The sequence below is a fragment of the Bacillus rossius genome, chromosome 1, assembly GCF_032445375.1.
Source record: "Bacillus rossius redtenbacheri isolate Brsri chromosome 1, Brsri_v3, whole genome shotgun sequence".
Taxonomy (NCBI): Eukaryota; Metazoa; Arthropoda; class Insecta; order Phasmatodea; family Bacillidae; genus Bacillus; species Bacillus rossius.
In genome coordinates, this window is record NC_086330.1 from 111,662,948 (window position 1) to 111,681,466 (window position 18,519).

The following is an 18,519-nucleotide window of genomic DNA, read 5'->3' on the forward strand; positions in this document are numbered from 1 at the left end:
TTTGACAAACACTAGGAAAAAATAGCAGTAACAAAAATGGTAGACATTACATAATCCAAGATGGCGACCTCCAGTAGAAGAAAGAAAAGCTAGATGACAACTTCCGGCAGATAAAAACAAGATGATGGAAAAACCCAGATTGCGGCCGTAACGAATTGGGGCATTCAATTTTAAGATGGTGGAAAGTTTCAGAAACAAAATGGTGGATTCCAGTATGGCGGCGAGATCATAGTCCAGGTCATTCAAGATAGCCGCCATGATGTCACAATCCAAGATGGCGGACTCCAAACACACCACGCACCGACTTCAGTTTCCGGACATACATTTATACACTTCTCATACGGAATGCTAGAAAAAAAAGTTTATTTTGAATGCATACTGGCGTGAACTTCTTAATAATTATAAATACTTTTTTTGTTAAGAATTCTTTAAAAATATATCAAAAGGAGTTTTGTGTGTTTCAAGGGAAAGGCCCTGCTGTTAATTTCAGGTGCAAAAAAAAAATGAGTCAAAATATGACAAAACAACACAAGTGAATATGTTAAAATTACTAGTTAATGGAGTGTAGCACTATGAGGCAAAAAGCCACAGACTAATGTAATGTAGGTCTACACATAACATAACCAACCGCAGACATTCAATTAAGTAATTGTGTCACAGCATTTTTCTCAAGAAAACAATTAGTTAACTCATTTGTGAATAATGCCTCTCCACTCAACCTACTCGCATTTGGCAATGAATTAGTGAAAGTGTTAATTCAAAGTCGAGTACAGTAAATAGTTCTCTGGTTGCAAGCAATAGAGCTTAAAATTTTCGTCCAAAACACCTGACACAGTTCTTACTTTTAGAGTAAAGTAAATAATAAAAGGGAATTTTTTTCATAGAACCATTAAAATACATAATATTAAATTTTAAAGTTTATTGTGCGAAATACGAAACCAAAAATAATGTAATCATTAATTGATGAAAACCCGTACTTATATTGTTGACATTACTATAAAAAAATGGGGGGGGGGGGGGGAGCTGCCGTAGTACGTACATTTCAACATATTTACTAAGACATTGGAAACTTAAAAGTCTGTAGACAAAATACTCTGCAATCTTACGTGAAGGAAGAGAAAGTCCGCGAGAGATAGTAAAATTTATGATTTATACGTAGGGCATAACGCAGGTCACACCGAGCAGATCGACCGGCATTTTCAGCTACATGAGTCACGCTGAAATATGAACTCGATTGAAACTTCTACGAGCCGAAGAAAAGAAACAGCAATTTTTCCTAAAATGTTACTAATTCAAAGTTATGATAAATATATAAACGGAAATTACCCTTAATTTTTTTTATAATATTAGTCAAAAATAGTTATAAATAACTACGGGTAACTCATTCAAAAATATGAATAGGTATATTAAAGGAAAATAGTTATCGAATTTTATTTTACAACTATGAAAATAGGTTAGGCAAACAATAAATTAATTAAAGTAACAATGAAAAAAATTGTAAAAAAATATATACTTTTAAATTTAAAACCTAATTCCCGTAAAAATACCTCATTATGTCACATCAAGTAATGAGTGTTACTCGGAAATGCACTACGTATAATACAACGAGGTAGCGAAAACGTGAAAGCTCAGGTTCGAAATCATTTCATGAATCTTTATTTTTTTACCACCTCTCCTATAACCTTGCCGTCATGTTGGAACCAGCTGTCTGGCCAAAAGTTTTCTGCATCCCCAGTAAACATTGCTTGTGCAGTATTGCCCCGGAAATCAACAGGAAAATAGTACCTTGATATAAATTTTATGAAATGGAAAAATTAAATATTTATGTTCCTCATATATAAAATTTTTAAAGCTTTTTATCTCAAAATGTGTTAAAAAGATTTTAATAACTACCCTGCGTCTGAACATTAATGTTTCTGCTTTCTCTACATTACGTGATTTATCACTTATTACAGTTTTAACGATTATTTTACATACATTCTGTATTTATATTCTCAAGATTATGTTTATCGCAACATTTAAAAAACTGTAAAAATTTTATATTAAATAAAAGACACTAATGTAACCTTCGAGAGAAGAATACCTAATGACGCTACAACGTAAGTAAATGAGATAATACAAGTTTATTTTTATTTAGTTTTAAATTTCCGTCAACAGCGAATTTATTATAGCTCTACAAACAAAACAAACTGTTTTACTAACACAAATTAAATCTTAATCATATGAAAACAGGAATAAAATAAACGTGTAATTCAGATATGGCGAGCAAACCATTAGCTGAAGTCAATTTAGCTATGTGTGGAACTAACAGCACCATCTATACACAGAGAACCAAACTGAACCCGAAAGTAACTGTTTAGCCACAAGAGTGCAGCTCTGAATGCAGGGAATGCAAGCAAAAATATTTCTCACTACAGTCCTTTCAAAATATTTACGCCTTCTCATTCAAATTCTAAGTAACGTGATTCGGCGTTATGTGTTTCTAAGTTACGTGTTTCTAAGTTATGATCGTTCTAAGTTGTGTGTTTCTAACTTGTGATAGTTCTAAGTTGTGACTTTCTACGTTATGACGTTTCTAAGTTGTGTGGTTCTGCGTTGCGTGTTTCTAAGTTACGTGTTTCTAAGTTATGACAGTTCTAAGTTGTGTGTTTCTAACTTGTGATAGTTCTAAGTTGTGACTTTCTACGTTATGAAGTTTCTAAGTTATGTGGTTCTGCGTCGCGTGTTTCTAAGTTACGTGTTTCTAAGTTATGACAGTTCTAAGTTGTGTGTTTCTAACTTGTGATAGTTCTAAGTTGTGACTTTCTACGTTATGAAGTTTCTAAGTTGTGTGGTTCTGCGTTGCGTGTTTCTAAGTTACGTGTTTCTAAGTTATGACAGTTCTAAGTTGTGTGTTTCTAACTTGTGATAGTTCTAAGTTGTGACTTTCTACGTTACGACGTTTCTAAGTTGTGTGGTTCTGCGTTGCGTGTTTCTAAGTTGTGTGTTTCTAAGTTATGATCATTCTAAGTTGTGTGTTTCTAAGTTACGTGGATTTTTCCAAGTTTTCTAAGTTATGACAGTTCTAAGTTGTGACTTTCTAAGTTATGTGTGGTTCCCGTTTATCCAACAACACCATAATTAATGGCGTCGGCGTTGAATTAAGCAATATTAGGTTTAATAAAAAAATTCTAAGGAAATTTTGTTTCAATCATGTTGAAATAGTAATCTCGTTAAATAATATCAATGATTTCATGAACTACTTTATAAATCACTGTTATTAAACATGCCTGATTCGGCTACGTGTTGTGTTAACTACTGCTACAACAAGAGAAGAGATGATAATAATAATAATTAACTTTAAGTTTCCGCATGACGAAACTAGGTATGTGTAAATTATTAAAACGAAACAAAATAAAAGTTTTCTGTAACTAAAATAGTGATGAGCATTTTGTTTTCATGCCTTACAGAATTTCCTCTTTTTAGGTAGTGTGTAGTCGCACATTGAGGACAAGCACACAATACATTAATACTTAGGTACTGTTCTAAATGTCAATGAGTCTCAAATTCTGCTCAAACTTGCTGCTTATGTACTTTAATTAGTCTAAATGTTTTGTATAAATTTTATTTTTAGGTCAAGAGGGAGGTGTGGGTAAAAATTTTGTATTGCGTATCCAAGTCTATCCCTTGATACTAATGGCATGATCCTGAATAATTGATCCTGTGGTAATGATGCTTGCTGTTTTAACATTAATTAAAACAGCAAGCATCATGTGCCACCGGATAAATCATACATGATCATGCCAACAGGATCAAGGGATAAACCTGGATACGTGATACGGAACAATTACCGAGGTGAAGGTTGCGATAAAATGAAGTGTCTTTTAAATTTTTATGTTGAAATTAAGGTTTTTTTCCCTTAACAATTGCTATACACCTGTCTTCAAGAAGTGAAGATATGAGAAAGATTTGTACTTTCACCTAATCCATAAAGAATTAGATGCCATTGGTAACAGCTTCATTTCAGTTTTTGTGGAAAAATTGTACATCTTAGGCAGTTAAATTTGCCAGAAATACACATTGCCTGTGTTAATGATTAAATACTTCTACACTTTTTTTATGCATTAGTTTTGTTTGCGATTTGTATTGCAATTAGGTAGGTACCTACGAAAATCCTAACCTTAACTTCAACGTGATGCTACTAGAACAGAAATTATTTCTTGGACATAAAAAAAGGCTGCAATTTATTATAATCCGAAAATATGTAACATGTTATGCATTTTAACAAATGTTATGCTACGTAAACAAAACATTTTTAACCGAAATGAGGTTAAGGCAAACACTGTCCAGAAGGTAAGAAATTTACTTATTGTTTTAAAAATTTTGCTCTCCTAAATCATTATATGTTACGTTTACTGGTATTTAGTTAAATGATTTGCTTATAAGGGAGAAAAAATTATATTTTTATAAATATTAATACATGCACGAAACAAGTTACAAGCTCGCCAACATTCAGTTAAAGCTGCAAATTTCCCTACTATTCAAACTAGTGTTTTAAGCATATTAACTGCAAATTGTACTTTATAGGATCAATGTTGTATTTAAATTAAAATTTACTTATAATTTGAAACGTAAGTCTTACCCCTGAAGGTACTTTATCTCGGTTTTAAGCCATTGCAACTTCATTTTAATGTTTGTCAAGTTTGCGTTTTTGTATAGAAACTAGGGCATTTCTGAATAAAAAAAATGTTGAACTGCAATAGCATTGAGTGTCCACTCTGTACTAGTACTTTGTTTACTCTATGGTGTACTAGAGCCGTGTCCCCTGTGTGCGTGTGTGCATGTGTGTATACGAGAGACCACGTTGCGTACGTTAGCGTGTTAATGGAGGCTCGGCAGCAAAAAAAAAAAGCCCTCTTCCTGTCTAGCTTTACAGGATTTAATGATGCAATATTACGATAGCGTCTGAGCTTTCCCACAAAATTTCCTGTGTCTTGTTGTAGTGTGGTGGAAACAGGGGGTACCGGCGCTATGTTGAAATGCGCCACACAAAGAATTCATTTTAATTAATAAACCCCTCACAATAACTTATATTCGGCATGCGACACCGGATATTTCCCATCAGAAAAGCAAACAGCATAAGGAGGGCGGAGGGCAGATGTCCTTCCCCTCTTCCCTCCCTCCTACATTTTACTTTCTCCACTCCACTTATCTCCTCTCCCCTCCCCTTCACAAACCTTTCCTTCATCTAGCACGGCGCGGCGACGGTGCCAGCGGTTACTTTGCGTCGCGTAGCTCGGTCAGGAGTCAGACCATTTCATTCGCGATTATAACAAAAACCGTTGAAGATACAAAATATTATACAGGCCTTTTCTATTCGAAATTTAATCTGCTTCAACTTTTATTCTATGCGTTTTTTCACTACAGTGCACCGTTTTGGAGTTATGGAGTGACTTTTAGACATTTTGGTAAGGTTCAGGATTTTAAACTAGACTTGAATTTTCTATGTTGGGTTATTACGAGTACTCGTTACAAGGATTTTTCTCGCCATTGTAAGCTCTGGTACTAGTGAGGTTCCACTATGTTTAAAACTTTGTTATTAACAGTAATGTGAGAGTTTTGCTATATTTTGTGACTAAGCTATAATTCACATTTTGCCTCGGAATTCGCGCAAATTCGCGACCGCGAAAAATTCCCTTCCCTACCGCCAGCCCATTACAAAAATATTGGATGTGCTACCACCGAGTTCGCCGCGCCGTTAACGTAAAAAAATATTGTAAACACAGTTTTTTGTTTGGTTGTACAAAAAGGCTTCTCACTTAATCACAAGCCAGTTGGTACGATGAACATCAGGTGAAAAAGTACTTACATTGCGGTGTCTTGATTTGCGGCCGGGTTTGAGGGCAAAAATTGCGACATCACAATTTTACTAGTCACGATGCCTGCCGCACTTCTCCACTGCCCTTATAGGCGATAGGCGCAATACCTCATACAGGTGAGCGGGCATTGACCTTGGCCGCTGCTTAAAGTTGACGTTCTGGGAGCACTAGTTGTAGCGGAATAAATCAGCGAAGCAGCAAACACTTGTAACACGGGCGTGTAAATTCTTCAGCGATGTAGGCTTCTTGGTAAACCTTCACCAGTTTGTCGCTTACCGTTCGAAAACCAGCCTCACATTCAGGCTAAATCAAACCAAAAACAAAATCCCCGGCGACTCCACATTACGTTCCACCATCTAGTATACTTGTCTCGCGGGAAAACACACACACGACCTCCCAGCCCCGGGGCCAGTTTACGACTCTTTTTTCTTCCGCGCCGATAAACTGTGCGCACGGCACGGCGTTGTACGGCACCGCCAATGTGACGTCATAGAAAGTAGTTTGTCACTTCAAAGTTTATTTGAACAACCCCACTCGTAGGCTCGCCCACAAATATACTAGTCTCTCTGCCCACTTGAAATATACATTACTTATTAAACATCTTAACATAAAATAACCTTAATAATTAAAATACCCTAGGATAAATTATCTCTCACATGTATTGGATTGTTCTGGAAAACTAAAGTCCTTCGGCAATCCCGAACCTGGCCATGACCAACAATAAATTCCCTAAACGTTTAAAATAAATTTAAAATAATACAAACTTTAAAAGAAACAATTAAACTTAACTAACAAAAATTACCATAAATTACTTAAACGAACCTAACCATAAAAGCAAATGGAAATACCTTAAACAAAAGTGGCACATGGCCACAAGAGCTGGCAGTTTGAGGGTTGCTGGATGAAGTGGATCAGCTGACGGTACGTCAGAGGGCCTTAGTCATCCGGCTCGTGGAGACTGATCTGGTCCTTGGAATGTGCCCGATTCTTGTAAACTGGTCCGGTACTTGTAAACTGGTCCGGTACTTGTACCCTGGTACTTAGTCCCTGTCTGTGAACAGATCCGAAACACACATGTTCAGGACTGATTCACAGACAGTTGGTGAAATAGGCAGAAAATGCCTTCTAGTCACGATGATGGTCGGGGAGTAAAGGTAGTAGAAACTCACCAAACAGGGTGATATCTTCCAGATCTCCCCGGGCGTTGAGCACACGGACCCGCCACGGACTTTTCATGATTAAAAAAAAATTTAAATATTTATGATGACTAATACATGACTACTTCTACGAGCTAGATCTATACGGACTGACTAATGCCTAAATACTACTGCTGTGGTAATCAACCCTTGTCTAGTTGATCACATCTTAAAAGAAAAATGGAGAGGCGTCCTGATGACGTAGGTGCGAAGTAGCCAGTCTGGAATTGCGGCACGCAGTAAGTTTGGGGCGGCAGAGACTCGTAATTAAAAGGCGACATTAAAGAAAGAAAGGGGGGAGGCTTCGGCTTTTGGACCGAAAGGTTCCGAAGATTACAGAGGTGCTTGTCAAGAAAAGCAGACTTTGATATCTCGAAGTTGGTGGTACTGCCCGATGTCAGTGCGACCTACTGAGGTGTGGCTGAACCGAGTAGAGGTTGACTCGCACGAGGCGGCTGGTAGCTGCATGTGGCTTATGGAGCTGACTAAGCCAGAGCTCTGGTGGCCGGGGAAGGAACTACGGGGTACTGGTTACTGCGGGAGACGCCAGAGGGCAGGTGTGTAGCGGGCGTTCAAACTCCCAGGGGAAGTGATTAGCAAAACTACCGTCAGGTGGCATAAGCATATACTTTTGGGACTAGTGTCGTGGCCTTGGGGACAGGCCGACCCTGGCCAGGGTTAGTGGCCGTTCATCGCTCTGGGCCAGTGTTCCCAGGAAAACTTGTAGAGGTGGGGGTGTGTGGGGGCTGCTGTGGTAGTGGGAAAGAGGCTCTACAGGACCCGGAGGCGTGATCATACTTTGGTGAAAATGGCTCACATCAGGCGAGGTCTTGGAATTAGCCTGTCCTGAGAGCTTGCAGGGCATAGCAGTTCTCGTCACGGATTGTAGGCGAATTACAGGCGACGTTCGTGCGCCTAGGCGATAATAAACGGATACCCAGACTGACTGGCAAAGACTCGGCAAAAATCGGATCTAGGGCTGGGAAAACTTGGGGAGACAGGTCTGACAAAGGTTGAATGGGAGTGTACAGGAGGAGGAAAAAGTTTAAGTTCTTGCAGCAAAGATTGACTGGTGACATAATTTTTTCAAAAAATTGTGCCAAAATACTAGTTGGCGGCACAACTTCAAAAACTACAATCTGTGAAATTATTGTGTCGTAACCTGAGGTGTGGGTTTGTAAAAAATTCAGTCTCGTCACCTGATTATCACATTGTCGAGAGCTAGGGAACAGAACCATTAAATGAAACAAAATATATTTTTTTCAGGTCCAGCCAGATGTACTACATGTTTGGATTCTTGTTCCTTGTGTTCGTCATCTTGGTGATCACGTGCTCGGAGACAACCATTCTTCTGTGTTACTTCCACCTGTGTGCAGAGGTAATGATCTGCAGTGCCGCATGTGTAGCAGTTAAGTTCGTTTGCAGACAGGATAAGAGCACTGCAGAGTTGTGGTGTATTGTATATACATTTTGTGAAATGTGCACTATTCTATTAAAACTTCAAAATATGCCATTTTTAGCACCTAGTCTGTGTTCAGTCATCGCTTTTTCAAAATTAAATATAACTTTTTTTTAGCAGTCTTCCGAAAATAAAAGTATTTCGGACACTTACTATTGTCACCAAAATGAGCATAAAGATGCAGCAGGTGCATTTGAGGTACAAATGTATTTTTCAACAAGTGCTAAGTCAATTTGACACCTATTTCATAGGTCAAATGTTAATTTATTAGATGTGGGCCATAACTATATTCTCTCCAGAGATCAAGATAGTTATGTACTGTGACATCGCTTTGTTATCATTCTTGTCAGTAGGCGAGACATGGAATGTTATGATGTGAGGAGAAAAGTGCAAGGGAGTCTGAATGGCAGCCAGCTGTGCAGTGTGTGCCATGTTCGGGTAAAACTGAGAAACTTTTTTTGTGTGCTGAGAAAGCACTGAGAAAGCTGCAATTATAGCATTAGGGGGTAAGGGCATGAGGTCACTATATATACCGTGTTTTATCGCATAATCGTCACACATTTTATACTAAAATCAAGTTTGAAAAGTAGGGGTGCGACGTTGATATAAAAAAAAATTTTGTTTGGTAAAGTTAGTCCTTAAAACAAAACCCATTCATGGAAAGTAAGTTTAATTAAAAAGTGGTGTGTACAATAGCACGCCAAACAATATAAATTAATAACCTCTATTCAACTTTAAATACAAAAAAAAAATATGTGAGCGGAATGTGAGCCTGAACTAACGCATAACTATCGTTGTAGTACACACCACGGTGTGTGGGCAATCAAATGTAATTGATTCGGCACTCAACAGAGCGCACGCGTTGCATGAATCTGCGAGATATCAATATTCGACTACGTGTGTGCACTCTATACGGGAAGCAACATAACGAAACATGAATGATGCCACTTAGCGCTGGCTACATTTTTATAATCGGTACACCGCAGCGACTCAGACGAACAGATAAAGCAAGGTTATAACGTTTAAAAACGTCTTTAAAAGAAAATTTACACATCAGTCAACTTCGTATTTCTGTTAATTAAATAAGTAAGTGGTAATGGCCGAATAAATATTTGATTTCTACTTTAAAATACATACATAGTTTTATACTGAAAAGATAACTACACAAATCGCTCGGAATCTAATTGCGGGACCAAAAAAATGAGATGTTTACACAAAAAAATTTTTTTATCCAAATTTTGACGCCCTAAAATATAGGTGCGACGATTATGCGATGAAAGAGGGTATATACTCGAAAAAATGTTGTATCATGTCAGGATAACCAAGTCAACTAACCACTGGACAGGCACAACATTGTCCACTGTTTTAAAGACAGTTATTAATATCAGTATCAGGTATCTGTTTGCGGACAGTATGTATTTAACTCTCTTCTTGGTAATATTAAATAAGCAGATGATGTAGTTATTATGTCCTACAAGTCATGTTGAATCAATCTTTTTCTGTACTAGTTTTCTCTCAATTTACATTGCTAAATGTAGTGGGAAAAAAAACCCTCCATTTAAATAATCCTAAAATATATCTACCATTTGGGGCGGGGGGGGGGGGATATTTGGTGATCCTGGAACTTTTTCCGAATTATGGGATCCTGCAGAGCTCTACTTTCTACTCATTATATACAAATCATAAGTCTGTAAAATAGTTAAAAGAAAAAAGAAAAAAAAGAGTGGTGGGTTCCCACAATTGTTCACCAAATAAGCCAAAAACGTTACCAAATCAGAGTTAGAAATGGTAGTAAAGTTGTTAACTAACAGTAATCAAAACCAAGAGAGAACCGTTCCTTAAAAAGAGGTCGTATTGAGGTCATAACAACTGTGTTTTACTGTAGATATTCACTCTCTAGAAATTTATTTTCGATGCTTCTTCAGCTGGGTAACTTGTACAACTAATGTGTAGCACACATATCATTTAACTTCTGTAGGCAACATATTGAAAGTATTTATTTTTAAATATCTGTGGGACAGCAAAAATAAAATTCAAGTACATATGGTGCGTGAAGGCCAACCCCTCAAATGTTGGTAAGTAAATTGTCTACACAAGGGTTAGCCATCTACGTAGTATGGGCAAATTGTGGCCCAGATTTGTTTCTTGTATTGTCTTTTGAGTATGTAAAAGAAAACTGTCACCCTATCTTTTCCTAATTTAATCATATGCTATTTTTGTTTGTGATAGAACATAAGTGTAAGCCACTCAATATTAAATCTGTAGAATCACAGCTCTGATCTGTAGCAATTGAAGAGATATAATTTTAGCAGACAAGGAAAATTCTGTAAAAATGGGAAATTACAATATTGTAGATACCAAACTGTAAGTATTAGTTATTTTTCATGTACTAGGCTGCTTTCCCTGGTTGCCTATAAGCACTGTATATAAATTGATTATAAGTTGATATGCACTTGATAATTTGTATAATTTTTGACGTGACAACTTCTAATAAATCGATGAACGCCGGCTGCACGCACGAAAAAGTGTCCCGTAACGCATATTGTCCCGTTATGTGTCACGTTATGCTCATTGTACGCTTGCGCCGCATCTCTCTCTCTTCCACTCGATTGGAACAACCATCGATTTGACTTTTCAGTCATGTTTTCATCGTTTTAATTATTAATATTATTATTATGTAATTTAAAGATTGTCCACCGAACGTAAAATATTCTCGACGAATTTTAATCTCAGCCCCAGCGCACCACGAGCGTCTGGGTTGGAGATTAAAGCCGAAATTCTTTCTTTAACTTACTAATACTTATTTTATTAGCTGCAAGGGCATTTTTATTAAATTCTACGTTTAATTTCAGGACGAACAATCTTCGTCATTAAATGTGTAATTGCGAAAAAGCGTAACACATTCTCGACGATCTTGAAGTTAAATAGCAAACATGTATAAAAGTTATAGTTAAAATAATCTCTTCGTTAAAGAAATAAGCATATTTGAATTAATGAGTGCAAATAAAAGTAAATTTATCAATTAAATTGTATATTTCATTTCACTCCTCCTTTGTATCCATACAAAATAGTGATAATTCAATAAAAATGATTCATTTTATTCATAAAAGTATGCAATCATTTCATTAATGTTTTGTTATGACTAGAGACGGGAAAAAATGGTGTAATGATTTTTACGCGAATTTTCGCGAAATTATGCAAATATTGTGGTAAACAACAACAAAACGCGAAAAACTACGAAAATTGGTTATGTACATTACCTTGGTAGATCGTTTTGCGAGGGAACAAATAAAAAAAAACTACGTCAGCCGACAAACGAAGTATGCAAACTTGCCAATAATTTATGTTAAGTAAATAATACAACATTGGGCATACTAAGAACATAAAAATAATATTTTGTTTCGGCAATTGAAATGTAAATACGGCGGCCATCATGGCTGATGGCTTCAGTCAAGATTATGGCCAGCGAATCTGTATATAGCCAGACTGCTTGACAGTTGTGTTGCTAGCAATGCTCCAGTGAGAACGTGTTCTAAAGTACCAAAAACGTTACGTAAATAACGAGATTGAATGTTTAAAAACAGATAGTTAAGTGAAATAAAATTAATTAAAATTTTTAACCGCAATGGAACGTTTGATTCCAAAAGACACGGTTATTGGAATATTAACCATACATTTGCGCATTTGTAACACTTTTCGATACATCGATTTAGTGATCAATCCACTATTTACTGCACGGAATAAAATCGATACGTCAAATTCGTGTTTACGTTCATAAACAATTATTTATGAAAGACGTGACACTTGTCAAACATGTGCAAGGCAAACTCACATTAAAGTAAGATTAGGTAGTCCTGGTACCAGCAACAAACGCCTTAAAATTTCATTTTGGAAATCACAGAAGCATTTATTTCGGCGAACATACCACTTGGAAAGTTAGACGACAGTAAATTTCGTGACTGGATAAACTAAAATGTTAAGGGAGGTGGGGATATTCCTTCCGCTAGTTCCCTTCGTAGAACATATATCCCTAAATTAGGCGAAAAAATTGAAAATGACATTAAGAAAGAGTTTGAAGGTAAATATATTTGTATCCTTTAAAGTATGGAATGTCCAGTGGAAAAGTAAAGGTGTTCCCTGTGCCAGTTTTAACGAGGTGGAATTCGTGGATCCGTTCAGTAGTTTACATTTGCAGCTATTTGACATCATTGAGTTCTTTGCATCATCTGGTAATTCATCAGACTATGACAACAGCGGTATTACTTGGCTAAAGGAGAGGAGCTCTGCAGAACTGCTACAAATCAAAGTTGAGGCTAAATTTTTTTCAGAATACTGCAACCCAATTGAAGAGCTAATAACTTTTCTTGAAGGTTCTTCTTATGCAACAGCACACATCCTGTGCTGTAAACTAAATGATATAGAGACAAAACTACAGTTTCTAAGCACTGTATAAATCGAGCAGTTCAGCCTTTGTATGGTTTTGCTTGAGCAAATCTTGACAATGGCTTTTTTAATAAATGGTCAATGACTCAATGAGTGAAGTGCAGAACAGTTATATGGATCATATAGGAGTTCTACGATATTAATTAATGTATATTATTTTGTTCATTTTAGAGGTTATCGTTATCGTCAATAATAATTATTTTAGTTTATGCTTAATGCATAAAGGTATTTTATTAAAAAATAGATAATTTTTGAATTTAATTGACTACAGAAATTAATTATGGGAAATATTTAAGTTTTAAAGGCTTTTTTGCGAGTAACCTAGTCATGTATGGGCTTTTTTTTATAAAATCACAAAACACTGAAATCCTTAATTTTTAAAACAAAATTAACAAAAATATAAAACCATAGTTTCCTGTCCCTAGTTAAACTATCGTCTGTAAACCGACTTTACAGACAACCAATTTTTTTTATCAACATTAATCAGATGCATGAGATAGCTTAGTATTGCACTTCAAATATAAGTTTTTTTTTTGTTGACATTTATCTGGTCACAGTCACTAATTTATCATTTCAAAAGTGTGACCAAATAACTTGCTTTCTTTTCTCCCAGACTGGCTGCAGAAAAACATTTATTAGTTAGTTCTGCATGTTTTGTATTGTTTTTAAAATGTGCTTTGACAAGTACGTATGTGTTCGGTTTATTTATATATATATGCCTGTGTTGGGGGGAAAGGGGGGGGGGGGGGTATTGTGGAAAAATATAACCCTGTAATTGTTTTTTTGGAGAATTTTCCTTTTTTTTTTTTTTTTTTTCAAAACCAACATACAGTAAGTCCTCGGTTTACGTCGGGGTTACGTTCCTGAAAACCGCGACGTAAATAGAAACGACGCAAAATGAGCCATGTTTCATGCCACCGGCCGACCACGGCCCAAGGTCGGCCGGAAGCGCTGGCATACAGACGTGACAACGGGCAATTTTATCAGCAAATTACAACCGACAGCGTGGGAAACAAGTCCAACTAGTACTTCTCAGCTTTATAGAATGGTTATTTAACCAGCTGCTTTATTACCTTTATTGATTGAAATATAAAAACAGATATATAGTCGTTTGGAAGACATCTTATGAAGAAAAAATCATAAATTGCAGTGAGCTGATACTGTAGGCCTACTACAAACGCATTTAATCACGATAAAGTTAACAACGGCACGTTTAAAACTCTGGCCAACTCAATGATATCATAGCGACTGAAGTGTAGAGCTGTAGCAAACCGTATGTATTCGTTATTGAGTAACGGGTGCGGCATCTAGTAACGAGTAACGAAACGTTACACACGAATGCATTTCGTTACTCGCATTTTTCGTATGTTTTACGCATGCGCGCGCTTATTCGTTACAAAGAACGATGTTTGTTTATTAAGAAAAGTATAATTTGGAAATTCGTCGTCCAAGTTTTTTACTGTTTATTAAAGGTATTGTGTGTGTAGACAAAGTTTGAGATTGGAACAGAAACAACGTAAGAAAATATTTTTTACAAATTATAAATATGTATGTTTTTGTTTTTTATTATCTCGTATTTTCACGTTTTTTATTCTTATCTTAAAAGAGATATTATAATAAAGCTGCTCTAATGAGATTTTATTGTTTCTTGGTTAACAAAAGCTGTTAATTATCAAATACTTTTAATTGTTTATATTCGATTTATTATTGACGTCATACTGTACGCGTACGAAATACGACTCAATTCGTTGCTGTTACATAACATAGCATGTTATGCGGTATCAGAAGTAACGAGTAACGATACGAAAGTAACGAGTACTAAGTAATTGTTATAGTAACGAATACATACGGGTACACTTTTTTTAGTTACTTTTACACCTCTACTGAAGTGCCAAGGAGTTGGACGAAAAGGGGTAGGAGAAAATGCTGTATCGTTGCGGGAAGTAGATAACACTTCTACGTGTGAGATACGTGGGTGGCCGAGCGGGCGGGCTGGTAGTATTGCATCACCGCGCGGAGAGCAGCGGAGAGCAGGAAGCATCCCTCATGATGTATGATAAGATAAGGCGGTGAACGTGTAGCTTACGCTACATAGCATAAATTAACTACCGAAGGAAACAAAGAATTATAAACGAATTATATACGGTGTTTTGGTTAAAATAAAGATTTACGGTCATTGTAAACGACGTTATTGTGAATCGGCGACAACTTAAATTGAAACATGAGTACTCAAACATTAGCAACGTTAATCCGAAACGACGTAAATCGGTACGACGTAAATAGAGGACTTACTGTAATTACATAATTTAAGGTAGGTTAATATATGTTATATAATAATTTTTTTTCTGCAGATTGGTAGGTGGGATTTAACAACCACTTTTTGTTCCTCAGTTGGTACAGGGTAGCTTCGGTCCTACCCAGCTCTCAAATGTTAAAGTGAGCCATTAGATGGCAAAGAAAGACCAAATGAGTGTTTTAATTGGTCGTGTATAAAACTATTTGATAAAATTTGTGTGTTTCTGTGAAAGTATAATTTGTTGAAAATTTTTTGGTAAATTACTGAAAAATTTTCCCAGAGTACTTTTCCGGAAAACTAACATCTCTACAGTTGAGTGGTGTCATGTAGGAGTGTTGGGCCACCGCCCAAGCCACAGGTCTCTGCGATCCGTGCCATGTCGTGTGTCTCCAGGACTATCACTGGTGGTGGCGCAGCTTCCTGACGAGTGGCTTCACGGCCTTCTACCTGTTCGTGTACTGCATCCACTACTTCCTCACCAAACTCAGCATTGAGGACGCTGCATCCACGTTCCTCTACTTTGGCTACACCCTCATCATGGTGTTCCTCTTCTTCCTCCTCACAGGTCGGTGCTTTGCAGCCTTTGCTGCTCATAACACAACAGTACACCATAAAGTTTTTTTTGCCAGGTTCTACACTGCTGGCTAAAATAAGCTGTGAATTATTATTTATATGTAATTTCTTCAACACTTATGGAAATCATGTGTGTTACGAATTCATTGTTCATTTCATTAATATTTTAGAAACACTTAGACCAGTCAAGATTTGTGGCAATATGAACACTACTAAGTCTGTTCATTGTAAGTATTTTTATTTGAAATGCTTGTTTGTATGTGAATTTTTTTATCATCCGTTTTTATTTTTTCTTATTAGTCTAACAAAGAGCTATATGCAAATTTTGTGTCATGTTATATTTTTACTGTAAGATATTAACCAATGCGGTTGTAATATTGCTAAATGCCAGGAAAAGGGGTTTCTGTATCATTGTCTAAGCATCTGTTGAGGTCTGTGGTGTTGGTACTATAGTGGGTTTGGGGGAAACCCTGACATAAACACGTGCTAGTAACACACATATTTTTTCATATAGTAAATATTTAGTTGTGCCCAGTAGATTTTTTTTATTGGTGTTCAAAATTTTGAATTTACATTGACATTAAATGAGGAACTGATGTAAGGTAAAAATTTTACAGTGTAAAATATTTTATTACCACTGCTTTAAAATTGTCTTAGAGGTATAAAATAATCAGATGCAGATTTTGATAAACTGCAATAAGCAAAGCAAATTTTATGTTCCTAAAATTTCATGTCATTATTTTTAGGCTATCTTGCGATATACTGAGACAAGGACGGTGCCAGTAGCAGGACTGGTGTACTGCAAAGAAAGAGATGTGACAGACATGCTGTACCATCCCTGATATTCTGTGATGTTTCCTATCTCTCTGTTATCTGTTAATTTGTGTGTAGCATTAGTGTTGTGTATAATTGGGCCGTAACACAGCTTGTTTGTTTGTTTGTAGGGTCCATTGGGTTCTTTGCGTGTTTTTGGTTTGTGCGCAAGATTTACAGTGTGGTGAAAGTTGATTAATTGAAGAGAGAAGATTATATCAATAGTGATGTTAAGTGAGATAGGTGTAATGGCTTGGGAACTCTGCTAGTCAACATTGTGAGTGGTTCCATTACACCAGCTTCACCACATATTTGGGCACCAACAGACAAAGAATCTATCTTCTTACAGAAATGTCATGATTGTTTTACACTTTTGAAATGATTGAGCCTGCATGAAAAATAACTGTGTTTTCATAGTTTTTAAATTCATGTACATGTACAATGTAAATAGCTATCTCTAATCTCTATAGCCTTACAGAGTTTAGGTGCTGGACAAGTGTACGATGCAATCCTTCCAGCACTTCGAAAGCTTGTAAATTTTAGTTATTTTATGTATGAATTTAACAATTTAATTTTTTTGTTCTGCTTGAATTTAGTTTATAAATTTTTCTGTTTTATTTGCAAAATATAATTGCATTACTTTTTTTATAAAAAAGCTAAGCCTGTGGGTCTTTTTTTCACCCCAGATCAATTGTATTTCATTTCAGTACTATTTGACATTTTTCATAGAAATATCCCAAGTACTTTACACAGTGAAAGATTTATTCTTTGTAATGATTTATGAAGAAAAAAAAATAGTTGTGTACATAATTCAACAGACTGATTGTAAAAAAAATTTTTTTTTTGAAGTAGTGATGCCATTGTAGATTCAAAGTGAAAAAAGTGTGATGGTTATTTTTTTTAAAAAAAAATTAACTTATTTCTTAATACTGTAGGCAGTTATAAAGCTATGTTAAAAGCTTGTTCGCTGCTATTTTCGGAGTGTCACATTTGTGGATATGACAAAATAGTTATTAAGTGAATTTTCATTGTTTTCATTACAATTTTAATCAATTACTAGAACTACAATTGAATAGTATATACGTACGTAATGTACATAAAATGCCAAGTACTTTGTGTAATATCAGTGAAAAAGATTTTGACAATGTTTTGTAAAGTGGCTCGTACATATATATAGGCTATAGCTGCTGAGCTAGGAAATGCAGGATATGAATTTCTTTAGACAATTATGCACGGAATATGGCATCACTGAAACTGAATAGAAAGTAATTATAACACTTTAATTCTTGCAGTACATTTATGGTTTTTTGTTGCTTTATTTATACTATTTTTTAAAATACAGACAATAAATTTTGTGGGGTATTTCAGATGCACTTTTTCTCTGTATGTTGAATGAATTCAAAAGGCACAATAAATATTTGATATGCAGTTTGTGTAATATTGTGGATTATGCCTTCTGTTGTGTGATATGTAAAATGTATTTTGTCAGAGCTCGTTAAAAATGCATTTCAACATTTTTCAACACGTGTCTTATTGCTAGTGTGTTAGTTTTTCTGCTGGTATTTAACGATGACTAGACTTACGTGGAATTGCATGTTAATGAGGTCAGTACAAATCCATGTTTTTTATGTCAGCATTCATGTGTGCAGACTGATTTATGCTATTATTTATGTTTACTGCTAATGTGTGATAAGGTCCAAACCTCATGATATTGCTTCATGATTCAAATATTTTTTTGAAATATTTTTTGTTTAGGGCTTTTATCACTGGTGGTACGTATGTATTTTTTTTTTTGTATTTGCGAAGAATATCCTGTAGTATCGAAGCAACTTAAAATAATTGAATTTATGTTATTATTAGTTATTGATTAAATTTGTTTCT

At 35.8% G+C, this 18,519-nt stretch overlaps 1 protein-coding gene across 1 annotated transcript in view; it reads left to right on the top strand.

Moving 5' to 3' along the window:
• LOC134542250 (transmembrane 9 superfamily member 2) overlaps nucleotides 1-18,160 on the top strand; it is a 106,606-nt gene extending 88,446 nt beyond the window's left edge. Inside the window, exons 13-15 of the mRNA XM_063386356.1 lie at nucleotides 8,321-8,432; nucleotides 15,646-15,817; nucleotides 16,770-18,160. Of these exons, the coding sequence (XP_063242426.1) occupies nucleotides 8,321-8,432; nucleotides 15,646-15,817; nucleotides 16,770-16,837 (352 nt within the window). The 3' untranslated portion in view covers nucleotides 16,838-18,160. The remainder of the gene's footprint in view (nucleotides 1-8,320; nucleotides 8,433-15,645; nucleotides 15,818-16,769) is intronic.
• Nucleotides 18,161-18,519: the final 359 nt, after the last annotated feature.